At 41.0% G+C, this 13,632-nt stretch overlaps 1 protein-coding gene across 1 annotated transcript in view; it reads left to right on the top strand.

Moving 5' to 3' along the window:
• Positions 1-2,373: 2,373 nt before the first annotated feature.
• Positions 2,374-13,632, top strand: part of LOC109039052 (uncharacterized) — a 62,297-nt gene continuing 51,038 nt past the window's right edge. The window contains exons 1-2 of the mRNA XM_019054383.2: positions 2,374-2,872; positions 8,108-8,401. Coding sequence (XP_018909928.2) covers positions 2,744-2,872; positions 8,108-8,401 — 423 coding nt within the window. The 5' untranslated portion in view covers positions 2,374-2,743. The remainder of the gene's footprint in view (positions 2,873-8,107; positions 8,402-13,632) is intronic.

Genomic DNA, 13,632 nt, shown 5'->3' with positions numbered 1-13,632 from the left:
GCTGTTATCAGCAAGGAAGTTTGAGGTTATGCACATCTTACATCCTCCTGTGATAAAGGTGAAAGGCGATTTAACAACGTTTTCATGTGTTTTTCGTGTGTTATTCGCAGATATGCTAGTTTAAATTGTTACTGCCGTATAATTGAAATTTTTGTCAAATTTAGCTTCTTATCGATGTTACGGTGAGCTGCCATCTTGTTTGTTTATTTACGGCCCTAAGAGCATCATGAAGCCTAAAAACTCGTTGACCAATCAAAAAGCGGAACAGTTTTCCTGTAGTAAAAAGATACGAATGGCCATACTCTGTCTATAAAGGTACTCTAGAGGCATGCAGTTAAGAAAAGCGGAAGCGCCTTCAGTTTTGAACATGCAACACGCACATTCGTAGAACACGAATAGTTGCGTCAAGGCGCCGCAACCAACTTGGATCGAGATACTTCGTAAGTTGAGGTAAACACAGATTTGAATTTGTCGTTTTAAAAAGCGTCGAAATCAAAACACGAAAAAAAAAAACCAGTTAATGCGTTTCAACCGACCCGTTCTAAATTTTAGAGCTTTGAAATACTGAAGCGATGATTTATTTAATCACATCATTATATAATCTACGATTTGAAACGGGTCGATCATTACAGTTTCCAATGTTTTTCTTGTGTTTTCATTTCTGGCGCTTAAGTCTTTTTTTTTTTTTAAAAAAAAAAAGGAACTATTCAGTTATTGGCCTTAGATACTCTGGCCTCGTATTGACTCTTCCTACATAGGTACTCTGTCATTAGAGTGATACAATTGACGAGTCTCCTGGGAAAAGCGGAAGTGCCTTCAATTTTGAGCATGCAACACGCACATCCACGGAACACGAATAGTTGCATCAAAGCGCTACAGTCAACTCAGTCAAGTCTTTGTAAATCCGAAATCCAATTTTTGAATATGCAACACGCACATCCAAGGTACTGAAAATATGAGCAAAATGTAAGAACCCTGTAAATTTTATTAAAAACTTTTGAGAAAAATAATAAAAAAATTGCAAAATTTAGTTACATAACCCGTAAATTGTTTTGTGATAATTTAAAGTTTAGTTCAAAACTCTCGCTAATAGTTCGTCAGAAGTCCGCAGGAGGGGGAAATTCGTCGATTAGCGTATGGGGTACATTTTAAATCAACAACCGCTTTGCGTAATTTTCAGACTTGTGACCGGCCAGTCGGAACTGGCAGCCCAGTTCACGGAATGGGCAAAAAAATCGGTCCGTTCGCAGACTGGCCAACGGGAATGACCTGTCCATGGGTAGGATAAAAAAATTCCCCAGATCTTTAATAGGGCAATTTCTCTAACAGAGTACAACATATCGATGACTAAAATGCGAAACCACGTATTTCCATCGCGGTGTTTCACAATTTCCGCTCCTATTCTATTTTTCAAAGAGAAACTAGCCAATTTTGTAGCTTGAAATTCACATAGAATATTACAGAGGAGAAAAATCAAGGAAGTTTTCAAAAAATTACGTTGACTAGTTTTCCAGTTTTACGTTGACTAAAGTATGACAAGGAGTCTGCAATGCCACAAACGGAGATAGATTATTTGGCACTTTTGCCATCGATATATTCTCTACACAGAATATGCAACCATTAAAACTTTATCAAGTTGCTTTTCTTCTTCTCAATCTCTTTATCCCTCTCCCCCCTCTTATGTCTTCACATAAATCTTCTATCTAAATCGTCATATAGTAATGTCACCCTGAACATTTTGATGCGTAGTTAAAGGAAGTTCCAACTTTCTAAGAATTTAATCAGTCCATCAGCAATAGAATATTGACGTAAGAAACATGATGGATATTGGTGTGTTGAATACTCTCATGATAACCGTGTCAGAAAATCAACCACAAGAGTCAAACCTATCACTAAGACTAAATAGAAATTCTCTGTTTGTGGGCATTTTTTTTTTTTTGGTCACGGACATTACATTTTGACACGTTAAAGTGTAGTAAAGGGCAAATTATTTTTCGTCAAAAAGTCATGAAAAAAACCTTGAATCATTACAAGAAGGGAATCCTACTTTTTCTCAAATTTTTATTAAAATAATTAAACCTTAGAAAGAGCTTCCAACTCAGAGGGGGAGTAAGGGATTCAGGACTCTCGCAAGGGTGTAAAATTTTTTTTAAAGAATTATTGATACAAATAATTAGCCCGTCAACACACTGACAACGAGTCAAAATGTAATGTCCGTGACAAAAAAACAATGCCCACATCCGGACGAAAATTGCTGCAGGCTCCAACACCGTAAGATGATGCTGCTCCTGGAATCAAAGTTATCAGAGTAGGAGGGGAGGGAACTGCCCCGCTGCCGCCGTGGAACATCTGCCAAAATCTAGCCGGGGGTTGTTTCGTCTTCGTCTATGCGGAGCGAGGGATTGAGGAGTAGCGCGCTCTGGTGTTTCGATACGTGAGTCTTTAGTTCCGGTGTTTGCCGCGAGGCAGCCCGCTCTGCGCTCGGTGTGTTTCAACGGCGCGGCGCCTCAAATCAAATCAGTCTCGTGATAATCGTGCGACCGACAGGGTATGTGCTAGCGGCGTGTGTGTTGTGTGCATTTTGATTGTTTTTTTACGATGATTACGTGCTAGTGCAACGAAAATTGTGATCATGGAAACAAGATTAGTGATTTCTAATTTAACTCATTTACCCGGTCCATTTTAATTTCACGTATTTATTTATTTCGCGAGTTTTTAAAAGTCATAAATTTATGCCCAGTGAATGTGGTGGTGGTTGTGTTCGCCGAATCCTCTGCACCTAATTGCTGGATTAAGTTTTTTAGTGAACTACGTTAGTGTTACCATGAATTGGATACTACCTTCTTCCATAATCTTCGTATTGATCTATCAGGTAATTCAGTTTCATTTGACTCTCAGTGTCTTCGATCCATCATACTTCCGTGCTTGTATTATCTCCACATCTAATTATTTTTCATCAGGGTTTTGTCACCGGGTTGAAGTAATAACCTCGTGACTCATCCTAGACCACCCACTTTACGCTATTTCACCGTGTTTCAGAATTTCGAATCGAGTCTTTGTACCTTCGATCCTCAGAAGTTACTGCGCCCATGATAATAATTATCAGATTTAAGTATTTGAATTTGCATTTAGTAGTTTGATTAGTCTGTTATGCCTGAGCACGAGGTTGCCTAAATTTAGCCGCCTAAACGGTTTCCTCACTACCTGGACTCTGTTTTCGATCAATGACTAGATATCAGATATTATCCCTTAGACACGATTTTACTTAAAATTTGCGTCTGCCCTACTCCTGCTCGGGGTTTTCTCGTTTGTGTTTGTCTTTTGATGGTCAACTCGAGTTTCTAGTTCTAGAATTTATTTTCTACGGAGCCTGATTATTGTGTAAAAATTGGATGATGCAGTTTCCACACTTAAATCAGGCCACTTCATTTTCTTCTAATCGTTGCCTTCATTCTCAGCAAACCTTCCTCTTTAATTTTGACTTCTCCTGAATATATCTCTGATTAGTTCTGTGAAGCTTGCACATTTAATAGTTCGATTTCCACCTTATTCAACCGTCCACAATTAAGTTTCGGCCCCTAATTTTCACAAATTGTCCCTGCCTGAAATAACTCTTGTCTTTACACATAGGCTATTGAATGTCCAGTCGGAAATTACTTGGTTTCAACATTAGGCTTCGCTCCTAGCTGTCGAAGTTTTTCTCACGGAATGGTCTGTCGCCGGTTGAGTCTGTTTCATCGAATCTTGCGTCTGTCTGGATGATTCTCATCCAATCGAAGAGGTGTGATTCATCGGCCCTCCCAGTATTTGCTTTGACTCTTTCTTTTGCGTACCGAGATAACAGTCAAATAGTTCCGCCGGCCGGACGCCCGTCTGTCTGGAGCATTGATTTGTGTGGTCCGACTCCTCACGTTACCTCAGTTCGGTCGGCCGATAAGAATTCTGTCACCGGCGCCGCCGATCTCGAGTCACCCCTTTGGCTAGTCTGGCATCTTCGCTCTCTTTCCTTTTCGCTCTCCGATTTTTCTAGACTTTTCCTCCTTCTCACATCCGTTCTACCTCCTCCTCCTTATGAATTTAGGACGTTTCCGTTCACCCTAACTGCTCCCTTTTCCTTTTCGTCGTGTGAGTTCATTGTTTTACGTTTTTCCAACTCCCGGCGGAATGCGGAACACAGATTTTGAACTATCGCAATCCGTGATTTCCGGTGCCTCATTTTCTGTCGTCATGCCTGCCTCGATCATGAAAATCTACCCAATAATCCTGTTACAGACGCAATTTAATACATGTTGCTTACACAAAATCACTCCACTAAATCATAATTGGGAATATTTTCCCCCCTCTTCAGATTTGCATCATATTTTGAGGAAATTATTGTTTACTTAGCCCTGCTTGCTTTTCTCTGTCAATTTCCAAACGGTTTTTTAGTCTCTTAAATCGTAGCTCAGAATCAATAGAGAGGAGGGGGCTTCATTGATTTCATCCATAAGAGGTATCTGTCTTTTTCTCGACCGCACTGATTTCCCGTTCTTTTTTAAATCCATTCAGTGTGACTTAAGGAATGCGTCAAGCATTTGAATCTACTGAGGCTTAGACATGAAACATTTGAAAATATAAACTGCATCGCCGAAATGTGACGAAAGTGAAGGGGTTTTTTTTTTTTCCTTTTTTTTGTTCTGAAGCTATCTTCGATTGTGGCACCAAGAAGGGGGGGGGGGGGGGTGTTCGAAGACTCACCAGCAAACCCATTCCATTTGATCGCATGCCGAACGCCGAAGCCTCGGATAATTCTAAACCTTCGATTTTTTCGCCGCGGTGGAAGGGGTGTACACCAAAAGTCCCTAATTTGCGGGTTGATTTTTCAAGAGGCATCCTCCTCACGGCTCTTAGGTTGCGTCTTTGATTATCCTCATCAATAATTATTGCCGGGGAATCTACATTTTTATCCGGCGTCTAATTGCCGCGGCTGGGAAACATTAATCTGTCAGATTCGGTGGCTGTTTTGAAGTTATAATCTCTATCATTAGAGCCGTGGGCCCGAAACACACGGTCGGTCGGATTCCGAGCTGTACTTATTCATTTACCTTTTCGCCCATTCCACTATTGATAGTATACCGATCTGTTTCTCGGAGGTCAGGTACCCAGTGGGTTTCGAGAAAAATTGCCCCTCGGCTTGGAATCCCTCCGCCCCTTAGTCTCGTGTCACATGAAACTTCAGTTTTTTTTTTTCTTTTTTTAAATAGTGTATAATTGTTTTGGTTTTTTTAATTATAGGGTCTGGGAAGTTCAACGAGTTTACCTTTAATTGTTGTTTCCTAAAATATTTCGAAGAATCAGCCCCAAGCAATTCGAACGCTTTCTTCGCTGTGTACCTTCTGAACTCTCTTTCTGTGATCAGGAAATTTTCTAATGTGTCAGCATATTGCCCCGAAAAGTTCTGTTTCATATGTTTGTGTTTTTTTGTCTTTGTCGGCTTTTTCTCCAAGTGAAGTATATAATATTTGAATTTATTTACTGAGTTATTAAGAAGTTTTCTGAAATCTCGTTTCTATTAGTCCGTCAGAAGTGGTTTCTCGGTGCCTCGGCTAGTGTTATGGTGTTCCAATCGTGTTTTTTTCTTGTACTTCGCCGACCGCGTCATGGGGTGTCTGGTGTTCTTGACTTCCAATTTATTGGTTTCCTATTTTTTGGTAGCCGAGGCGCGTCTGGTTTTTCGTTACTTGAGAGCGTTATTACCGAAAAACCTAATCCACATGTCAGTTGTGACTTGTTCGAATTGTCCCCTCGTTAGTGTCATGCATCGATCAACTTTCAAGAGTTATTTAAGTAGTTACCCTTAATTTTATCAGGGCTTTTTACTGTTTTTCGTCCCTTTCAGTTCTGAATACCTCAGTCTTTTTCCTCTCTTCTATGTTGGTTTTTTCATCCTTGAATTAGCTTCTCTCTCTTTCAACCGCGTGATAATTCTATTGGCCGTTGAATTTCAAATGTGCGATATAAGTATAATACTTACTCAAGATTCAGAAGTGTTAGCATTTAAAATTCTTACTTACTCTCTTCTAATATGCCTTCAGTGTGTTTTTCGGTCAGTGAAAATCATGTGTTGGAAATACACATGTATTTTGTACAACTCGCATGGTTAGCAATTTATAATGTCAATTATATCTACACTTATCTCTCAAACTGTTCCTTGACTAGAGAAGTATAAATCGCAGAAGATGAGCAATTTTTGTGTTGTCATCAATGGAGCTGAGGATTCCTTTGTCGCTTTGGAAGCATTTTTCATACTCATATGACGCCCCTTACCGGACTTGCAGCAAACGGATAACCCTCTTTTTTCAATAATCTATCATTTTCGCCTCGAGGATTCTTGTGAGGGGCCAGGGACCCTCCCTTAGTGATGTTCCGATTTTGTGCAACGGTCGAGGATGGGCGTAGCTATTTTTGTCCGATTTGCCCAAGATTTCTGTTGTTGCAATCATAATGTCATATCATATTCCACCGTGTATTTTCTTCGAGCTGTTTCATTTCTCTTTCTCAAAATTTTTATTCGCAACGAGGGGTTAAGTCACACCATCAAGTTATCAATTCACCGGTTTCTGCTATCATCAAAATGTTGTAATTTTTGCCGAGCATTTTTCAAGATAAAAATTTAATACTTAAATATTAAACGGCACCAACCTATCGTAATTGAAGAGCTTGATTTCGAAAAGATACCTTCTCTAAAATTAAAAGAACGAACTCGAGACACAAGAAAAACTATATACGCAGGAGGTGGGAAAGGTTGACTTACTTTTCCGTCCAAAACTCAATTTCGAAAGAAATTGGACTTGGCACCTTTATGAAATAAGCTCCCCAATTCTTTTCAGACGCATTTAACTGCCTCACAACATTTTCTGACCAGGAAGCTGAGCACTTCTTACAGACAATTTTCTTTGTTCAATTTTTAGCTCCCTTATTTTTTTCTTTCTCATAACAATTTTCCTCCAATAATTTATCATTACAAGACACCCGCGCGTTGCGGAATTTACAGCGATGAGCTCTAATCTTGGTGCTTTGGCAATTTTCGATACCCGGCCTGTTTCTCACTGCGGGATGTGGAGCGTCCCAGGACTTGGAGTCCTGTTGTCTGACGTTTCGCAGACGGCCCCGCAAAAAGTGAGCCTCCGCGATTATTTTTATCCTAGACTTGGCTTCCGTTTCCCCCAACTCGAGTGCAATATTTGTTTCTCTTTTCTTTCTTTTCCCCGCAATTTTCCTTCCTTTGTCGCATTCCTCCGGAAGTCACGCGGGTTTCGGGGCAATTAACGTGCCTGCAGTTTTTCTTTCTCTCTTCCACGCGGTAGTGCGCCCCCCTTAATCGCCGCTCTGGTATTCTCTTCGTTTGTTGTCTCGCAACTTTTCATTAGCTCAATGGTGTTGCTTATTTGTTTTAAACAAGAAATTCATGACTTTCTATTAAGACCAAGACGATTAAAAATGTGACAATTTAAGAAAAAGGGAGTTATTGAAAAGGAAATATGACCCGCCTTGTGCATGTAGGAATTTGAGCGTTCCTGGGTTTAACTTTGGTCGCAAAGCTAGCAACCGAACTAAGTAATTGAAATCTCAAATACGGATTGGTCACTCATCAATGTACTTAGTCTGGACACTGATAAATCATATTTTTAAAGTTCATGTATTATGGGTGTCAATTGAATACGTAATCTTTTCTGTTCACCTTTTTCCCCTCTTTTTCTTGAAGATTGTCTTGCCTCTAATCAATCAACTCTTTTTCTCCCAATCAGATTTTAGCCTTTAAGTAATGTAATTCAAACAAACCAGTTTAACAGGAACGTACCAAGTTCCCCTCAACTATAAACCCAGAAAATGAGGTTTGGAGTTTTATTCATCCACAAGACTTCCGGTCAAAACCGGAGTGTAACGGCCATTTCCATGTAAGTTTACCACTAGTTGAGTTCAAAACTATTCTCACCTCATTCCCCCCTCTCAAATGTGACTTGGTGCGTCTCTGTTAAACTCTACGAATCTTTAGATTTAATTTTATGCTGTATTGAATTGAAGTGTTGATGCAGAACTGACGGAGCTATGTTTTCATGTGTTGCAGGCCATGAGTTCGGGAGTGTTCGAACTACGATTGAAGTCTTTTCGGAACGAGCAGGGCAGGGATAATCTGCGACGGTGTTGTAGTGGTGAAAAGTCGGACTTGTGCGCGTCGCCCTGCCGGACTAAGTTTCGCGTTTGCCTGAAGCACTACCAAGCGACGGTCGACACCACCTCCGGGTGTACTTTCGGTAATTTTTGGACTCCAGTCCTCGGTGAAAATAGTGTCGAGATCGGTGATACCACCATCCAAGGATTTACTAACCCTATGAAGTTCCCCTTCGAGTTTGCCTGGCCTGTAAGTACACCTTTTGCCTTCTATTTATCCAATTCACAATTTACATAAGCTTTTTACGATGGCTCTAGTCGAAAAATGGCGGAATTTTTTGGGTTTAAGTATTGTTCGATTTTTTTTTGTCAAATTTTTTAAGTCCTTAAAATGTCGGCGATTTTGTAAAGTAGGTATACCTACCTTATGCAGTTTGTGTTCTTTTATACTCAAAGAATTTTGAGCCTGTGCAACAATTTACCTGTTTTTCAACTGGAGCCACCGAGATTAAGAAATATAACTTTTTCTATTCAGAATTTTTGCAATTTTATTAGGTATTGATGTAGAATTCGCCTCAAATAGTGGCGTGTCAAAAAAAGCTGCCGTACGAACATTCGAAAGTTGCTAAATTCCCTCAAAGTAAGTAGTTTCTCCTTGAATTTTTAGAGAAATCAGATTGCGAATAAAATGTGAGGAAAATAGTCACAGATTTCCCTGACAATTAATTTTTATCAAAGAAAATGTTGCAACGTTTGAAGGCTCATACGGCGTTCTTCCTTAACACGGCAAACTATAGTGACGCACTTTTAGATTACAAATCTTCTGCCGATCATGCTAAAATATATTAAAATATATTTTTGCCGTTTAGTTACCTACATAGATCACAAATATTTTTTGTAATTCATGGAACTGACCTTAATGCTACGAAGTGCATTGCCAACTCTGTAATACCCTCGTCACTTTGAATTCGCTCACGGAACGAGCCCTTGCTCCTTAGGTAACCCTTCTTGGTCCCCTCAAGAAGCGTGGCTCTGAGCCGTGTCTAAAACAAGCGGTGCAGTTTCTCGCGCACTAATCCCCGAGGGACGGAAGAAACCTAGACGGTTAAGAAAATGCAGCTGCGATGCAATTGTCGCGCCCGGAGACGAGGTGCATTAAAAAACACTCTCCCCTCCGCGGCCACCCCCTCGGGCCCCTGACTTCCGAACCGGTTCCGGAGGGGGCGCGGGTGTTTCCGACCGGCTTATGGCGAGCGCAGTCAAAAATAACCGCGCGGGGAGTGGAGGGGCCCGTTTTTATGAGCGAAAAAAATCCGGGCGTCAGGCGCTATCGCGGGGAAGCGTGGCCGTCATAACTCGTTCCGCGCTAGGATAGGTCGAGGGGGATGCAAAATTCCCCACACGACCCCGAATCGAAATAGCGTAGGTTCGGAGTATTGAGTTTGCTCAACGAGGGGTCCGTGTTCACAGCTCGTCCATGTCTCCAGCTATCGAGGGGAAAAAGTCCATTTTTATTGAATTTTCATGTACCTACTTGAGGCGTTTTATCACGGATTTCTCGTAGTATGAATCTTATTTAGCGGACGTTTTGTACTTACTATTCAAAAATTTAGTCAACAGAGGGCCGGAAGCTACCCCAACCTTTTTTTACCTAAAAATGCCCTCATCAAAGTAATTTCCTTTAAATTTTGATCAATTTCAGCTATTTTTAAAAATTCCTCCATATCTCTCTCTCTCATAATCTAGGTTCCGGGTAACTTCATTGAGTTTACCTGGTAAACTTAATTTTGCGAAATTCCAAGCATTCGACGAATAGTATAGTTACTTCCAAGTAATTCAGCTTAAAAACCTAATTTTGTTATTTAGACTTTCCACGCGACGATACATTAATGCTTCACTTGCCTCCCCTCCACCGCTAAAAAAGTCAAAATACCTCATAAAAATTTAACAAACAGTAAACATGTAAAGATGATTGTTTAGACCCGAGCGAACTGCAATAACTGCAGGTAATCGGCCTGCATTGGGAAGCCGTAAACCTTCATAAAACCAAACGGCCCAATCTTTTTCGATCGGGGCGGCGATCGGCGGGAGGGGGAGGTCACCGGTCGGGCTGACGTTGAGGCGGAATAAAATAAATAAACGAAATGAAAAAGCAGGACTCATATAAAGCTTGATATAAATGCACGTTTCGCTCGTGCCTTGTACCGCAATCGTTCTACATCGGAGTCGCCGTTGCGAACCGGGGCGAGGTAATCACCGTTTTCCCGGGGAATGGGTTCCGGAACCGGCGGCAACTCGGCAACACCGCACTTTCTCAAGCTCAAACGCCGACGAGGAAAAGCTCAGAGGCGGAGGTAACGAAAAAGTGCATTTCTTTTCGTTTTGTTCCTGTTTGTCTGCACCTCGACCCCCCCTTGCATTCGCGACTCGGAGACGAATGCAACGGAGATGCGGCCTCGCACGTTACGTGTCTAGCTGTCAGTCTTTTTATTTCGCGTAGAATATGAGGGACGGATCAGGGCGGTTGTTCTCGGAAAATTGGTTGTCGTTCAACGGATTTAACTTCGAAATCTGGGGGATTGGTATTTAAGGGAGGCAACTCAGCGACTTATGAAGGAAGATTAATGTTGCGTGTAAAAAATAGGAAATAGATATGAAATAACGACGCTAAAATTGCTCTACACTGGAAAAAAAACACATTGGATCTGGAGTCCAGACTCTTAATAACATCGAAAAAAAAATACTCTTGATTCAATCAGATTTAAGCTTAAATCAAGAACCAAGCCTCTTAATTTGAGCGGATTTCCTTTTGATTTAAGCTTAAATATGATTGAATCAAGAGTCCTTTTTCTTGTCAATGTTTTCAAAAGTCTGGATTCTAGATCCAATGTGTTTTTTTTCCAGTGTAGAAAGCCATTTTAATAACGAATAAGCCTCGCTCATCCCTACAAATAATCTTGAATTTTTTTTTTTACACACGCCCAAACATTCTTAAACATTCCTGACTCTAAAACATTTCAGTTTAACTCATTCGATTTGTCTGCTGAAATAAATCTTTGATTGTTGTTGAATTTTTCCCCCAAAATAATTTCATCATTATCTGCTTGTTCAATCCTAGCTTTATTTTGATGCCTTTTCATCCCAGGGTAGGGTTTTAAGACAGGGATTTTTTTAAAGGCATCGGCGATGTTCTAAGAATGAAGTGATTCTAATGATTTTCGTTGACTGGCCCCGTGTTCGAGCCCGAATATTATTCTATCGGATGTATTTATATTGTTTTTTGAAAGTGCGCAAAAGGCCCTTCCGATCGTGATTTGCCAAAATCGAAATCACGGGGCCATGGTGGCGGCCTGTTGCTCGAGAAACGGACAGGTCGGCCGTGGGGCGAACAATAAGAGGTGCACAATGAATGTGACTCGAGTCATCACACATCTGCTCCTGATCGAGGCTGCCAGTTCGTATCGGCAAATCCTCAGCCCAATCCATCGTACGCATCTCACGAGCGGATACAATTCAATCGGCAGTTCCTTCGACTCGTTTTTAAATTTTAAAAGGGATTTTTTTATTTAATTCTCAGAAGTATGCGCACCTATCAGTTTCTCGATCGATTAAATGAAGAGAGAGAACACAAAAACAGAGATCCTATTAGCAAGTGTCAAATATTTACAAAAATAAAAGGAAGAAAAAAAAAGTCACGGACTCAAATCATCGCAATCATTTGTGTAATTTATTCTCAGGATGAAAAGGCCAAGTACGAAGGTATATTTGTTTCACTTGTAAGACATCAGATTTGAAAAACTTCTGAATTTTGTTCACATCTGCTGTCAATTTCTCAGTCGGACCACTTTTTTTTAAATTTTACTCTATTTTAAGCAGATTAAGATGAATTATATTTTCAATTTTTGGGGACGTGGGTTGATTTAAAACACGAAATTTTTCAGTTCTCTCCCTGCGTTCCACCGAAAAGTAGTGATAGCAACTCCGTGAAGCAGGCAACCGCACACATTATCTTCCGGGGAACCTGGGGTCCAGGAACACCCCTCCCCCCACGAGCGGCAGCCCCTTCTGCTCCATCTTTCGTGTGGGAACCAGATTTCTCAGGCTTCCTTAAACACCCTCTCCCTCCCCTCACCTCCCCCGCGCCTTTGTGTTCCCTCATCGCAGGTCAGCTGACTGCCAGTTGGCCCGATCTTAACTCCGGAACCGGGATCAAGTGAGACGATAAACCTGGCCTTTTCGATAGGGAAAGTTGTGATTTCGGACCCCAGCCGGCATCCGTGAATTTGTTTTTGGGACCGGGGGAGGGGGGGGGGGGGGGGGGCGTTAAATTGGGCCGGTTTTCGGTTCGCCGATCGAGTGTTTTCGGGCAGAGAGGTTCTTCTCCACCTGTTGCTCGTTCCGCGCGGAGACATTTGGTCCAGGAGGATTAATTACAGAGATGCTGCCCCTCTACGACTCCCTTTCTCTTGTCAATCTCACAATCATTTTCACACGCTTTTCGTGGTCCTTGGTAAATTTCCGTGCCTTTCTCGATAAGAAATCAGGGCGGTCCGGGAAGGTCTGCATCTGCGCGCTGTAGTACAGTCTCCTTTTTCCCTTTTGATCTTGGGTGCAGAAACAGCTTTAGTACGTATCATACAGAGAGTGTATCAATTTGGTTAAATAAAAATCAATCAAGGCTAATGGTTAACAGTGAGTGTTAGTTGGATGGAGATTTGTGGAGATCAGTGATTAAACGCAACAAAGAACGTTTTAATGTAGACTAAAAGTAGAGCTTTAACCTTAGTATCTGATTTTTCGCCATCATTCATTTTTAATCGGTGTATCTAGGTCACTCTATGTCAGTTAGTCTATCTATGCAGAATTTTCGCGCTTACTATTTTTAACATCCTTAATCGATTATGTACGAGTAGAATTGATTAAAATCTCAGTAGATTGAAATCTTTCTGTATAAATAAGAAATGACGTCACTTTAATTAATTAAATTTGTTCATGCAAGCAGCTTTGCCAGAAATAGGCAATCATCATCAATCTTTAATTTCTGTACCTTTTGAAATTCTTTTCATCAAATTATACGTTTTACATCGAAATAACCTAAATTTATATCTGTGATGATCATCTTGCTCTGATCATGTGGTCAACCTCCTAGCCTTTTCCCCTCGAGTATGCCGCTCCATGTAGGTACACGAATTATCCCGCAGCGCATTTTTAGGCCGTAACGAGTTGCTTTCATCTTCATCCTTGCACTCTGCACCGCGGCGCGTTATCAGTACCCATATAGGGTTAAGAAAGGCTCGCAGGTGCCAATACTGCCGTGCCAAGGAAGAACGCCGTATGAACATTCGAGAGTTGTCAAATCTCCTTCGATAAAATATTTATTTTTGAGGAAAGTTATGAACATTTTTCCCTTAAATTTTCAGAATCTTTAGGTAAAACCGTGAACTAAATTATCTGAAAAATTGGGAGGGAAATATTCATAAA

The sequence above is a fragment of the Bemisia tabaci genome, chromosome 4 (genome assembly GCF_918797505.1).
Source record: "Bemisia tabaci chromosome 4, PGI_BMITA_v3".
In the NCBI taxonomy this organism is placed as follows: Eukaryota; Metazoa; Arthropoda; class Insecta; order Hemiptera; family Aleyrodidae; genus Bemisia; species Bemisia tabaci.
Note: the sequence above shows the minus strand (reverse complement) of the source record. Positions and strands in the feature narration are given on the sequence as shown.